At 39.0% G+C, this 16,289-nt stretch overlaps 1 protein-coding gene across 1 annotated transcript; it reads right to left on the bottom strand.

The window, feature by feature from the left end:
- Positions 1–1,417: 1,417 nt before the first annotated feature.
- On the bottom strand, positions 1,418–16,013 carry LOC149004971 (uncharacterized). The gene is made up of 2 exons (XM_089169572.1): positions 14,754–16,013; positions 1,418–2,249 (listed from the first exon to the last, which is right to left on the bottom strand). Exons 1-2 carry the CDS (start codon positions 15,182–15,184, stop codon positions 2,030–2,032), a joined length of 651 nt encoding a protein of 216 aa, XP_089025698.1. The 5' UTR covers positions 15,185–16,013; the 3' UTR covers positions 1,418–2,029.
- Positions 16,014–16,289: the final 276 nt, after the last annotated feature.

Here is a 16,289-nt window from a genome sequence, read left to right as displayed (position 1 = left end):
GAGTGAGCTAGCTTTCTTTTGAGAATCACAATTTATATACTTTTCTTTTTCTAGGAATATTTCAGGAACACTTAAAAATAATTTTGATGAAACGCATGAAGAGCCTAACACTATGTCAAATTGAAATTTAATTCCTCCTTTTCAGTTTACTAGTTTAGTTAGTTAGAGAAAATGACGAATATATCCTTAGTTGAACTATTCTATATTTTATAATATAAAATGATGAATGAGGAAAAAGAAAAGACTCTAAAAAGGAACAAAGAAGATGAAACTCATGATTCTATTTTACTAAGGCAACACGCCAACACTATAAAAATCACAAGAGATTAAGGAGGGCAAAACTTAGGAATTATAAAATTATATAAACATAATTAACACACTTTGCTAATGAAGTATACTGCTGTGCAAACTTAAAAGACATTTGAGGGTCATTGCCAATTAGAAATAGTTTTGAGGTGTGTGCTTTTGCCAACTATCTGGAGTGTCACTTACATTTTCTCCATTTTTGTGATACAGGTTTTAAGCGTATAAAAGTTTCATTCAGCAAAAATAAAGTCAGACGTAATTTTACCTATTGATTACCAAATTATGTTTGCATTTGGTCTAAAATGAATTTAATAATAATTTCCAAAAAATAAGTAAAAATAAAAAAGAAAACTTTACCCGTAGGTTACTCAAATTCACCTTGGGATATCACTTCTCAGATTCTCTTCTGGCTTATAGAATCAGAACAAACTTTCGTTTCTGATTCTTGCTAACTGCCAAACTCTGTTGCAGGTTCCCCGATTGATCTCCCGACTTGTTGCTTGTAAGAACTGCTATCTGGATTTAATAGGGGGCTTGGGATTGTGACTCTTCACCTGAAATGTCAGGAGTTGACTTCTTTTCCCGCAAACCTTCTGTCATATGGTATACGTGTGAGATCTAGCTCGCACTAACTATCAACCACCTGCAATTTGGTGGAGGTTGGCTTTTATAATGAGAGTCCATTCTCAGATTGGCTGTAGACCCCTTTGTCTCTTTGTGTGTGTGTGTGTGTTGATGAGATCCTCTAGTGGTTGCTGGTGGCCTTAAATCCAATTCGTTTCGATGTATGCATGGCTATTGCAACTTCCATTGTTGTTGGTCCAAATCAGGACTCAAAATTCTTGCCCCGGGACTGTGTTAGGACCAACACAGGGTGGCTCAGATCAGGGTCAGACCCAGTCAGGGTCGAATGTTTTATCAGGGCCTGCCTAGGTTATTTTTTGGTAAAAGCAAGACAACAACATGGGTTGGATCATATTGACACTCGACCACCCTGTCTCAAGTTCCTACCCATACTGGGTTCAGATTCCCAATTTATGATCGAACAGGCAGACACAAAGTTCAGTAGAGAAATTCTACAATCCTAGGACTAAAATAATGATTTGCTAATTTCCATCCGGTACACGATCTGAGACCCAGAATTCACTAGCCCTGCTGCAACCAAATCACCACATCTCTATTTACCAAGAAATTTGAAAGAAAAATCTACTCTTTCAATGACTAACGAATGAAATAATACAGGTTTTGAGGGAAAAATAAATAAATAAATAATAATGAAAACCCTTTTGATCCCAAGAACAGGGGAAAAAATGATCAAACACTATAAATGAAATATAGGGTTCACTTCATATTTACAAATGCTGATCCTCCAACAAATAATGAATGACAAAGTATCACATAACCGATTTCATGTCTTCCTTCACAAATATATGTAAAATCTTTACAATATCTTTAAAAGATGACAGGCAAATTCATTTGCAGCCTAGCAATAATTATACTGCGGGGTACTTCCTTAATTGCTTGTTCACTATTTCATCATCAGCCTTTTCTGGTGACTGGTTATAAGAATCTTGTAAATGTGGACAGCCAGAACCAAGAATCAGTTGTCACACAATAACATCATAAGAATGTTTTCACTGGCTGGATGATATCATGATGCAGTAGAACGCACACATTGGCACATGTGCCCATGCAAAATGATTTCTGATTAACTTACTGCCTGTCAAAACATATTGATGCGCAAAAACCATGGGAGTACAAAAGCTATTACCAGACATGCCATTAAAAAGTTACAAAATGGCTGCCCTCTCCAGAATCCGCCCCTGCTTGAGGGGTTGTTGTTACTGCTGGTGGCAAAACCACTTTCATTCCATTCCTCAATAAATCTGTTGTCTCCGACACCTATGATATTTTTTGCAGCCACACCACAAATTTCACAACATCTGCATGAATCAGAAACAAGAAAAATATTCATAGGCATTCTAAATCTAGGTTCTAGTCAGTAGATTTATGCGGAAAAAAAGGCTATTTTGACCAAAGTACAGTGAAGCCAGTATGGTTAACAAAACGTTCTTAATAAGCATGAAGTTTGTGTAGGCGCTCATAGAAGCTGGACCCTGGATAAATGACCATAACTTGAAGAAACAAAAGAAGTTATGTTGAACTTATTTTATTTGTGAACCATACATGGACAGTTCATCATCTCCTTATGGTCAACCAACACATAAGTTGAAAAACAAAAAGAGGTACAGTACATATTCACCTAACAACTAGTTTATTTTATATAGGAGGAAGGCCTTTCTTTGCCTGGTACGTCTTCACAGGCATCAGGGGAAACTTGTGGAAGGGGAGATGTAACCATTGTTCGAACTCTTGAAGCATGCTTCACACCAACTTCTTGCTTTTCCATGCACAAGTAGAAAGAAAGAAAATGAAAGATCCCACGGCACCGATGCGGGATGAGAAAGATCATCCTGCATCTTTGGTGCCTTGCTCATGAGTGGGGCGAGGAGATGGAGATCCGGGCAATGTATCATGAGATTGGTTAAAATAACCATGGAAATGGAAAGAAAAGAACTTAAAATTGCCAAACTTCCACAGATAATAGAATTAACATTTCTGTTATCATCCAATGCTACAACATAGATTCAGCAATTGGTGGCCAGCTTTTTATTTGGAGCTCAAACTAACTAAAATCTGGGTATCATTTACCTTATGTGTATGGACTTGCATAGGAATGTAATATCTATGTCAACATCACCATCATCTGCACATGTTGACAACAGGAAACCTATTGTTCTATTCCAATCTAACTAGTGCTTCCAAACCAAGTACCATGATTGAACTACAAGTGCTCTCTGAGCTCAAGATGCTGCCCAAAACTGCATACCAATGTGAGGAAGATCATTGAGGATTGTTTCTGCTGAAAATAAATGGTTGCACATTGAATAACTAAAAATAAATACTGAGTATGACAGAATACAAAAACCTAGTTCAAGTTTAAGGCAGGTTCTTGTACTAAATTCTAAACAGTATATCAAAAACTTGATCAGAGTATGGTAGTAAGGCAGGAAATCCTCAATGCTATTACTAACCTAAAGAGAAGGCTGGTACTTCCTGCTAAGGTGGCGTGGGTCTTGGAAATTAAATGTAATATGTTAAACAACCCATTCAAGGATTTGCATACCCTGCCGCCTTTAGTGGCGTAGCAATCATGCTGCCAAGCCCTCTGAGCATGCCATGGGGTCTGGGATGAAAGACAACCATTGAATGCAAATTTTTATTCAAAATTTGAGTTTAAACCACCCTTAGATTTTGAACCATTAAGAGCATGCTTGATTCTTAAAAGAAACTAAACTGCCATTGTTTCGAAATTGGGAGACTTTCCTAACTTCTAATCCCTGACTACCAGTGCAATTCAATCCGTCTTCCAGTTCTTTCCAACCACCACAAGCAAATCGCTACCCGTCTCCAACCATCTGAGTGTTATCTTCTCATAATTTGCTTTTTCTAAATGGGGTATTTCTCCCTAAAGTGGCATCTGTTTCAGTTACTAGTTGGATTTCCTTTGAATGACTATCATAGAAGAAGGAACGAAGCTTAAAAAATTGAAAAGGGTAATTTGAAGAAGTTGTTGGACATGGATCGCTGCATAAATCTGTTCACTCTAAGTTTGGGTCGAAGATAGATCTCATGAAGTTGGCAACCTTCATGATGCCATCATCATCTCAGAGAAGCCATTGTTGCATTTGAGTTCAAAACCAGGTAACCCACAATAAGTAGGTTGGCCCTTCCCCCAGAAAGCATAATCTATGCCGGAGATGCTACCCGAGTTGCATTTTTCACTGCAGTTAAGAGTACCTTTCATCTACTAAGCTGGATGATGATTTCAAAACATTGTTGACAACAAAGATGATGATGCGAGGGAGGGCAGAAGAAGACACAAGAAGGGAAGAGATTGATCAGATGCATTTGGAAGAAGCAAAGGTCCCTGAATGGAAATGGAAACTATGAAAAGCACCGAGCAATGTTTATTGGATGAAGAAGAAGAAGAATCTAAAAACCCACAAGACAAATGAAATTGATATTCAAAGAACACAAACTAAAAATAGTCAGGCATGTTTTTCACGGTGAGTTACTTTCCCTCGGAGATATCAGGGAATAATTGACAGACCTGATCACCGAAGCACAAGTTAAGACTTGAGAGGGGTTATTTTATTCCAGAAGGACGTTGTTCTTTGTATGATTTAGATGTTCTCAAATTACAGAACAGTTTCCCCCTTATGAGTCCTTCACAGTTCCTATTGCTTCTGAGAAACTCTCCTTCCCCCCCCCCCATCAATAACGTGGATTTTTCTCAACAGTTGATCCCCTAAAAAATATCAATCCAAAGCTTTTCAGGTATCAATTTGCACCCTCAAAGCTTTGAAACTGTGTTGAAAATTGGTGAAGCAATGTGCACACATTTAAGTTACAGAGCGAAGCATGAAGTAGAGCAGCCCGATCCTACATTCAACTGGTGTAAATGTTTATATCATTTGCCTGATTAGGTTATATTACTCAAAAGAATATGAGGGCAATGGAGTTTGGGCTAAACCTCTGATAAGTTTCAGAACCAGTCAAAGGTAACAGCATCCCAGGATTCACAGCACCCAAAAGTGATCAGATATAACATGAACCTCAGATCTCAAATCCACCAATCTGATCACAGCCAAACTCCAACTGAGTTCACCCTCCAGAACAGTGATTATTCACCCCAAATCCTAGACCAACCTAATGGATTCTGTGGAAATTTTCAAAAACAGAAACTATGGTTCCTAGACATTAGGAACTCTTAAGTAATGCAGACCTGAGAAAGGGGCTGCTACGGTGGGCTTTCACAGAAGGAGAATTTGAAGATTAGGAAGAGAGAAATCACATAAGAGGGGGGGGGGGAAGGTGAAGAAGGTGCACAGGCACACAACCACATAAGCTCTTAAAACCATGGACTGAATTCAACTTCCAAATCTCTCGCTAACCATGGGGGATTACATCATAAAAGGTTCCGAAATTAAGACCAACTCTCTAGCTAGGACTCCAATTCAAATAAGGAAACTAAATCGAATTAAAAACCAGATAATCCTATGAACCAACTTCTAAAAAAACAGATTAATATCACTTATTTCTCCAAATAATATATTTCCTAAATCTTACTAGACCATGACTAAAATTGGACCCGGTTCATCTTGGTCTGGAAATCCAGTTGGATTTGGGTCGTCTCTAGGCTGTGTTTCTGCATTACTAAGAACTTCAGATCAGTAAACCCAATCAGATCATTTTAATGCCTCAGATCAGAGAACAAACAGACAAAGATTGTGCTGGATGGGATGGACATGCAGCTGATCAGAAAATTCCAAAATTAAACAATGGAATCATAGATCTGTTTTGTCATGCACCAATGATGAGTAATGGATGTCCCCTGATAGACTGTGCTTTTTCTTGGAAATGCTTTTTAGTCAAGCAGAACCACTTTGGATGGCAGGTACTGAAGGCGGATAGAGAACATGTGGTACGGATAGGAGAGCAAAAGTTATGGGTAAGCAAGCTTAGAAAGTCTTGTCTTTTTTCTCTTAGACCTGGAGTTGCGACTACCTTTGGCTTAGGAAGGCATTATAAGCTCCCTTATCCCTATAAAACAAGTCGAACAGCATTTAACCTAGTTATGGAGGAGCAACAGCAAGTACACATAAACAAACTAAATACGGTCATTTGAATTGCACAGACAAAAGAAGAAGAAGAAGAAGAATATAGGCTTGAAGAGTCTCACCCCAGGCCTAGCCTGCTATCTCACCAACCACCTTAGTATTTCACTATGGCTCTGTCTCCCACAAAAGAAAGATATAAATCGAATTTCATAAAGATCCTAATTTTAAATGCTTACGGAGAACTCACCTTGTAGAGAAGCTGGAAGGACTTTAGATCCTTCCATTGGAACTTCCTCCTAGATGCCTGTACATTTTGAAGGACTTGCACCATAACTTTTTCAAGATACTTAAGGACTTATATTTTCAAGGTTTTTCACAACTAACGAAAAAACTGACCAATTGACATCCTCAAGAGTCACTACTTTTAGAGGACTAGGACACTAGCTAGTTATATTTGTACTAGTCACTAATCCCTCAAATATGGGATTTTCAAAGTAGAGTCTTCGCAGATTTACCAAAAAAATAGTAGAGCCATTACAGCAGAATAAATAAAAACCCCCAGCCCATGACCTATATTACTCTTAACACTACTTTGACACATCAGACTACAATTAATCAGGACAAGTTTTGAACTAGGAACAAAATCAATATTGAGCCAACTCAAGTTACAGAAAAGTCTTCTCTTCCTCTTGTTTGAAGCAGAATGCTGCATCAGAGGGGCCTCCACTAGAGAAATCCAGAGGCAAAATTTATCAGCAGCAAGAGAGGGGGGGGGGGGGAGGTTAAACTGTCAATAACCAATTATTTCTCTCGGGTGAAGTCTGTTACATTCATTTCCTCAGAAACATTGTTATGAAGTCATATTCAGCCATCAGCTTATGGTGTGAGTCTACATTGTATAAGATAGAGTAGTGGGACTGATGCAGAAGGACTCTCAGTTGGCCCATGGTAGGGCAATATCAAATGTAAGGCTAAGATCAAGGATGACTTAGCCCTAATTAAACCCACAACTCAGAAAATTCAGAACTAAGACAGAATAAGAAGTCTAAGGGGTATGATCAAATCAGATTGTAGAGATAAATCAGGATTTGAATCAGGGACACCATTAGTTCAATACAGCAGCAACTTCAACATAGGGTGGAACAAGAGAAGGAAAGAAAAGGGATAAATGTGTTTCAGCTCTCTCAGCCAGGTTCCTCAACCCTAGGTATTTATCTCTCAATAGCCAGGTCCTCACCTTTCTTATCATTCAAGCAAAAAGACAAGATAATAAATTCAAAGCAAAGTTCATTAATAAGTTCATAAATCTATATAGGCTGAGAATTGCCTATTACATATTTATAGATTACTAGCACTTGCTTTCCAAGTTATGTAGACTATAGAAACTATGCGCTGAGAATATTGTACCGATCTAACTAATATTCTCAGCAATAAAAATTAGAAACTTACTATGATTAACAAATTAGCAACTAGGCTTTATTATCAGCCACATGCTTGAATGCTAAAATAGAAACTTAGGAACACTAAACTAGATACTAAATAAAATCTAATAAGTCTTCAATCTGTCTTCATAGAAGATCTTCCACAACTCTTAGGCTGCACAAAATCTTCAAAGAACATTCCTTCAACGCCAAGAAAGGGCTGTGACACTGTTCTTCGTGTTTGGCCTCTTTTTGATCCTCCTAGAAGACCAGCTAGACTGGTCTGACTTGGCCCAGTTGGACCAATGGAAACCCGTTCGACTCAGCCAAGGTTCTACATCAATATCTGCCCCAAGTTCTAGGTTTATTCACACCCATATCAACTAGCATTATGTGAGCACAGTCTGCCACATCTTCCAGCAGCAGAAGAGGGGATATATTCTAGATACAAAATAAGAGATTAATCAGTATTATTCAGTAGATTTAACTGCAGTTAGGTTTGCTTATATGTATGAAGATATTTTCAGATTAATTATTCTATTTCTAAGATTTTCATGTTTGTTAAGGAAGAGTAATGATCAGATCATGTGACCTCCATGGTGAGCTAGCTTGGAGATAATTGACAAAACCTTGTGGTCCAAAAGAGGACCACAACATGCTACGCAAAGACTACTGAGACAAAGATAGGCCCGTCAAGAACGTAGAGGAGGTAGAATGGGCAGTTGGTCAGATCTAGTATGGATCGAACATGAATTGTAGTTGGAGTTGGTGGCTATCATAGGGTTCCCTCACGTGAGATCTCTAGGGAAGACTATCCAGTTGGCCCTTGCTGGCCAGCTACTAGTAAAGATCAATGCTACTATAAGTTAGTCTTTGTTTCTAGCAAGAATATTGTAGGGGAAATGCCAAGTCAGCATTGCCACATCAGCCTCTATTAGTTTTGATGTTAACAAACATAAGGTACTAATGATCAAATTGAGTTGTGTATGCCTAGATCAAGCCAAGTGTATCAAATGAAAAATATGGAACCAAGGGCATGGTTAATTAAGACACAAGTGAAAGTTCAACTCAAAGTGGATGACCAAGAAACAAGGGAAGACCAAATCAAGTGGGATATATAGTCTTGACACTTGAAGCATAAGAAGAATAAAAAACAAAGATGAAGAACCAATCATGCTCAAGAAGAAGAAATAGTGCACCTCGGACTTAGGACACCCAAAGCATCATGTAATTGTACTCATAAATAAATCATATCCATGGCATCATTAGAATGACCTAGGACATGGGAGAGTCTTGATGGACATAGGGTTGGTTAGGAGGACCAAAACCCCATGAAAAATACAAGTTGAAGTTATCCATAACGGCGCATCATTTTGAAATAGTGCACAGGCTCAACCAAGACGGCGAGCCTCTGAACAAAGATTGCAATTGATGCAATCACAGTAGCCAAACGGATTGATCCATTTGGCCAAACGGTGCACTGCCTTGTAACGATGGACCGTTTGTCTAAACGGCACACCGTTTGGTCCAACAGTCATATTGTCATGGCTATATTGACCAAATAGTGCACCGTCTAGCCTAAACTGCTTGCCATTTCAGTAAGAATATGATTGTTTTCTAATTGTTAGGACTTGGACCAAGAGACTTGAATGCTCTCTATTTAAGCCCAACCATGAGAGCCTCTACGAAGTGCATTGATTACTAAGCATATACACACTCTCAAGCTCTCAAATCTTTGGAATTTACTTATGTTCTTGCCTCTCACCCATGCCCATTCCTTGAAGCTCAATCCATGGAAATAAAGCAAGCTCATAGAAGCTAGGCTGAGGTGATTGAAGGCATTTGGGGCATTCAAAAGTGCTGCAAATCTTCTTGCTTGAGCATTCATTTCATTTGCATCACACTCACTCAAGGGGTTAAGTGTCACAGTCTTTGATAGGTAACATCTTTCCCTATCTTTGTAACTTTGTGTTGTAATTCTAGTATAGGTTGATTAGAATGGCAGAGGGTGCTCTTGCCCTATTACAACAAAAATTGTAAAGGGAGCTCTTAACCTAGACCAACAAAGAATGTAAAGGTTTGATTCTCTAGCTACTGTATTGAAAGTGATCACTAGTGGAAATCTCTCTTGAGAACAAGAGAGGAGTGGATGTAGATTTTTTTCAAGTCGAACCACTATAACATTGTTGTGTTGTGGTTGATTGCAATTGAATATTTTATTCTAAATTTACCAAGTTAATTTTCAGTTTACAATAAACCGAAAAATTAACCAAATCCACTACTAGTAAGTTAGTAACCTATAACCCCCCCCCTCTAGGTTACATTAACAGATATTATTCCATTGTTTGATCTTCGTAGAGACAATTAGGATTATTGGGGTTAATACTATAGAGGATGTATCTACCCGGATTTGGAGGGCCCGTGAGAGCTTGCGATGAGTATTTTGAATACAAGAAGGTTGCTGCCTTGCATTCAGTTTTAGAAGTTTACTATTTTGTTATTCTCTAAAATAAGAATACGAGTCCTATTTTAATTGTATTTTTGTTTTGGGTTACTTCTATAAGGACCTAGGGTATACTCAGTTGGATGTATAAATAAAGGAGTAGGCTGATAACCAGCGAACTCGAGTTTGAGTTAAAAAAATGAGTTTGGTTGAAACTATTATTGGCGGTGCGATACAGTTGAGAGGGTAAGATACCTAAGCTATGAGAATTGAGATGTACAAACTATGGGTGGATGAGAAGCCCAAGGGAGAGGGTGAGGGACTCAAATCTTGTGCATTCTTTTCCTGTATTCTATATGTCCTCCTTTGTTCCAATGTCTACAAGTTCTAATTCAATTAAGGAATATTTTATACAAGTTAATAAGTTTGTTTGCCAATTACTGAAGACCAAACCAGCATTAAACTTTGTTCAAGAAAATTTTGCTGGGCTAGGTCCTTCATGATCCAGCCTCACATTAGGGACCCACTAGGAAGCTTATTGGTAGATCTAGATAATTCCTCGGGAAACTGAAAGTGTAAACACTGAACTTGAGATCAGAAATTCATGGCTCTAAAATTTTACTTCTAGACCAACCAGCTTGCACCAAAAGCAACTGGTCCACACAACCTGAAACCCCCCCCCCCCAAAAAAAAAAAAAAAAAGCCTACCAGCAAAGGGAAAACGACAAGTCAAGAGTATATTTGTGCCACACGGTACAAAACCAAGGCTTTTAGCAATAGATAAGCTATAGTAATAATATCTCCATCCATGGACTATGTTAGGACCCTAGGATGAGGCCATGTGGAGGAGAGAGAGAGAGAATTAGGGTTAGTTGAGGGTCTATAAATAGAGGGACAAGTGAGTGGAGAAGGTATCAAATGTGTTATGAGTGATTTTTGGCAGCCGTAGGCTGAGGGGCACCTCTGGGTGTGGGGGTGACTGACACCATTAAACCAGTACTATCTTTTTAATTTCTTGCATTTTTTATTGATTTTGGAAGGTATTAGTAGGGTTTTATCAATTGGCATCAGAGCTGTAACAATCTAGGGAGGTGATATGGCTTTATCTCTGGTTTTCGGTGATGGAAAGGCGGAAGAATGGTTGAATGAAGTCGAATGTTTCTGCAAGCAACATCAAATGGCACAAGAGTATTGGCTCGGAATAGCTCTCGAGCATTTGCATGGCGATGCACTTGATTGGGTTTATCAAAAGCAATGGCCGGAATTCAACTAGTCAATGTTCAAGGAGGCTCTAAAATTCGACTTCGATGAAGGTAAGATCAGAAGAATTATAGAACTCGTCAAACCAATAGAGAATCATTCGCAAGTAGATCTAAGAATGCTTGCAGCTGAAATTTTGGAGTCAAACGAGAAGATTGACAGCACCAAATCATCCTGTACTCAAGTTGGTTCGATAGGCAATATTCATCTTCTTCGTAGCATTGAGAAAAGGTGGATTTGTTGCAGGGAAGCTTCGATAAAAGTATTCTGCAGCGAAAGAAGAAGAGATCAAAGTCACTGAAATTAGAGCGATGATGGAGCCACACTAGTACAGAGGAGAAATTGATTGGATGTTGCGAGCTCTGGCAAAGCCTCCGTGGATGGGGGCAATAATGATGGAGGGAGACTCATCAGCGACGTGGAGTGGAAGACTGGTGGAAACCAGCAGCAGTGGTCGAGGGTTTATGGGGTCGGTCCGGCTCACCTCAAACCGGGTTGTGGGTTTGGTCCACACCCTAAGGGCCAAATGTGGTTTTACTTGGGCCACATTCAGGTATGTTTGTTCTCACAAAAAGGGCCCAACCGAACCCCATTTAAAGATTGGGCTGCTTGGTTCCCAAAGAAACCCCCTTGGACCCAACCTATTTCATTAACCCCAAGCCCAGCCTACCTCATTTGCCCAATCTCCAGCCCAATTCTCTTAACCCATGGTCTGCCTTTAGACACTACCCATTTAAAAGACCCACCTCAGGCCCAACCTATTTCTTTAACCCCAAGCCCATCACATTTTATTAACCCATATTTCTTATTCCATTCCATTTTCAAAACCCAAAGCCCAATCCAGCCCATTAAACCAACGTCCCACCCATTTATCTTAACCCATAGTTTGTATTTGGACCCCACCCATTTAACACATCTATCATGGGCCTGGCCCGTTTCATTACCCCAAAGTCCACTTCATTTGATTTTTAATTTGAGCCCAATTCACTCAAACAGACCAAGGCTCAATCCAAGGCTCAGTTCGAACCAACGATACACCAAACCAGCGGTTTGACCGAGCCAAGAAGAGGAAAATACATCGTCTTCAACCTCTGAACTTCAGAGTAGAAAGGGAGGCGGCACGTTGGGGCAGCAGCGACTAAGGGGGAGAAGCAGTGCTCGATTACGGCGAGTGAAACCCTCATCCTTCGATTAAAATCCAGTGCAATTCGGGTTTCCAATCATTCAGCTCATCCAACATCGGCACTATTTACTGAGAATCGAGACGGCATGCAGGCTCCGTGAGAGTTGCAGCTGTGCGATGGGGGTTGATTTCGTTGTCGGCGACAAAAATTTCTAGACCAAGTGCTTTGCTCTAAGTCTGATTTTGGGCAGTGGGTGTGTTATTCAGCCTGGGAGGATGATGTTGAATTAATACAGTTATGTGGCACCCATCAGACAACTAAACTTCAACAATTCCATCACCTTGAGGACAAGGTGATTTTCGAGGGGCCGGTAGTGTTAGGACCTAGGATGAGGCCATGTGGAGGAGAGAGAGAGAGAGAGAATTAGGGTTAGTTGAGGGTCTATAAATAGAAGGAAAAGTGAGTGGAGAGGGTATCGAATGTGTTATGAGTGATTTTGGGCAGCCGTAAGGCTGAGGGGCACCTCTGGGTGTGGGGGTGACTGGCACCATTAAACCAGTACTATTTTGTTAATTTCTTGCATTTTTGTATTGATTTTGGGAGGTATTAGTAGGGTTTTACCAGACTACATGAGGTAGCCTTTTCTTTCACTAAAACAGCTAGAGGGCTGAGAAAAATATGATTTTAGTAACTGAGACGTGAAAGGCAAAAGCAATTGTTTCTAAGTTGAGTTACTTGACCAAAATAGTGCACAAGCTAATATCAATACTAGAGAGCTCAAGGAGACCAAGAGCTTGCACAAATCAAAAGTATTTGGTTATACAAAAGCCATCTATCAACTATATGAATTCTTCATAAGGTCGCAACTACATATGGCCAAATTCATTTTGCCTATACCAATAAAAAAATGGTTTTGTCAACAGTTCAGAGGCCAATTTCTAGGAATGCTGTTACATACAATGCAAATGCCTCATATATCTTTACATGAAAAAACCATTCAGCAGCAAAGTTTGGAGTGAACTTGAATGCTGAGCATCACCTGCTGCCAACAGTCGAGATCAAATCTCGACCGTAGGCAGCACTGAAGTTGAACACGTAAAGTTTCAGTTCTCCAGATGTTGATTACAACTATTAATCCAATGCACATAAGAATGAATTTGCATTGATCCATATGCAATTCAAGGTCCAAATCTGCCACTCCATTAGTTTTGCAATATGTTTGGTCCAGAACTGCAGATAAAATCATCCTTTACACTTATAGCTACATTACAGCATATGTTTCCTAGGTCTAAGAATCACTTCTGCAAGTTCATAATCTGTGCCTTTGTGCCAACCATGTTTCTACACCATAGGTATTTCCAACAATTAACCTGTGTTTGGCATCGACAACTTTTCAACATCAATTTATCAAACCTTTAATGTAAACTATCATAAGGATAGCACAGTGATAAGGATTCAGAGTTCATCATCTCTGTCCTACTAAGAGAATGAACTCAAAACAAATTAACTACCAAATGACCCTGTATCATTTCATTCTAATCCATAATGCAATTCTTAATTTCTTAGAATGGTGCCTATAGACACAGGACTTTCCAACTTCTCTTTGAACCACTGCATGACAATGGCTTAGTCTAGCAGCTGTTGCCCAAAAATATGATCATGGTCAACAATTTAACGCATTGGATCAAAACTCAAGTCGGTGGAACCATATCCCATGTACTTGGAATGGCAACAATAATTGTATTATGCAATGCCACTTGTAAACTTCACAATTTTAAATTAATAGTCATTCAATTAATATAACTACAAGCAACATTATATATGTGTAAGTAAAGAAATTTACCTCCCATCACGTTACCATATGGTACAACCTACAAATCAGCATTGTCAAAGAGATTTAAAAGGCTTTTAGGATGACTGATAAACTCTTTTAACTGCATGCTTACCTACTTTCATTTAATCTTGGAATACATATAAATGTGCTAGGGGGATTTCTAATTATTTCTAACTAACAGTTGGCAATATTATTTGATAAAACATATTCAACATTTAACTAAAAACATGCTTCTTGCTCAGGGTTTCTGGAGGAAAGTTGTGGATTGTTTCAAGAAAGATTAATTGTAAACAAAAGAATGTTCTCATGAACACAGAAGGGAACCCCGCAGCAGCTCTATGTCCAGTATTTTCATTTTTAGCGTCACCAATGAAAAAGGCAAATAATATGCTAACTGGTGCATGTTGAAACAACATCTATAAGCCAATACAGTTATTTTCAAGCATTAGCATGCTACAGCAGTTACCCAATTGCTCATTTTTTTTTTATTTTTATTATTTTAAAACGAGAGGTAAATTTAAGATGAACCATAACTTCAGGCCTATCAAATACAACTCTTTTACCTCTTGAAACAATGGACAAGAAAATTCGATATCAAGTATAAAATCAGAATTCTGTATTTCCATCATACACATAAAAATGGTGGATTTAAAGAATTTTAATGAGAAATTGAATAAGTACCTGTCGCCTTTTAACCTAAACCAGGTTTCAGCACAGTGACTGTGAGCAAAGCCAAGATCATCCTTACAGGCACAACCAAGCTGGATGGTATCTGATACATTATCAGACTGATCGGAACTTAAAAGACAGATCCTGCAAATTTTCTCGCCATCCCAGTTTTCACTACTTAGTGTGTCATTGCTGCTTTTAATATCAGCAACTGTAGGATGCCCGTCTGGTTTTGGAACACTGACTTTTTGTTCTTCCGAAGATACCTTACCTATTTCCAATTCACTGATCCCAGCTTTTGAATTTCCTTCTTCTGCACTAACGTTCGCAGATTCATCAGAGCTTACCACAATAACAGTCTCTGATGTAGTAGGACCAACCGGAGTCCATGAATTCTCACTAGTTCCTTGCTGATAGTGTAGATGATGCGGAAGTCCATCCATTATTTCCTCATGGCGCCACACCCAGTATTCTAGCTTCAGTAACCGTTTCCGCTAGCATCAAAGACTAATAGAATACAAATCAATTTGCTCCTATAAATCTCCAAACTCTATAACACTCTTAATTCCATTATACAGGTTCCAAGAGAATAAGGTTAACGCGATTAACCGTAATCTCAATCAAAATGAATTCTTCAAAATCTAAAGAAACAAAAATCCAAAAACATATCAGATCTTCCAAAGAAAACCCAAACTTTGCTTTTCTGGGAGCAGCCAAACAAGAGTTAATACCTAATCGAATTGACTTTCCGCTTCCCAGGTTCCAAGAACTGAAGCTTAAGTCACAACAAATGTATAACGGATTCAATTCTTTGACGGACTGATGTGACGTAACACGCCTGTGTGTGTATATATATATATATGATTTGGAGATTTTTCTCCAACGTTTGGTGACCCTGAAGCTTCTTCCTCACCCCTACTTTCCGCCGTTTACAAGTTAGGAGAAAGAAACACGGAACTTAACAAACGTAAGCGATTGATGATTGAAAAACAAGAAAGGATTGCTTTGGAACAAGAAGAAATCTTGGCTTGCAGGCGTTTCAGTCCTTGCTCCGAATTATAAGCAAGGAAGATATTCTTTGGAGAAGACAAGTCAGGGAGTTGGTGATTCTGCTCAGTAGGTAACAGGCGGGGTTCAGAGAGGCTATAGGATCAAATCTTCCCCTCCACGAGAAGGGCCCCGGACGGCAATGTTGTCATTAAATATGTTTTTATGAGCACATATCATCGCAAGTTGCTCAGTTGGTGAGTAACGCCTCTTAGTGAAGAGTGAAGAGGTTTTACATCAAGGTGTGAAGTTTTGGCCAAATTTGCCGATTTTCTGGCGATTATTTGGAGTTGACATAAGAAATAAGTTGAGATTTACCAACGTGTCTGCCATCTGGAGATTTTGGCGGTGTCTTTTATGCCATCTGGGGACTTAGGGGTTGTATGGCAACCATTCTGTGCAAAATTCCCACTTCAGCACAGAATTTATTTTTTATGCTTGTGCTCCACTTTTATGCTTGTACTGAAGTGGGCAAATTTGGCACAGAATCATTGCCATAAT

Source organism: Hakea prostrata, chromosome 9 (genome assembly GCF_041222555.1).
Source record: "Hakea prostrata isolate BN-2017 chromosome 9, UWA_Hpros_2, whole genome shotgun sequence".
Lineage (NCBI taxonomy): Eukaryota > Viridiplantae > Streptophyta > Magnoliopsida > Proteales > Proteaceae > Hakea > Hakea prostrata.
This window is presented reverse-complemented; position numbering and strand designations above follow the sequence as displayed.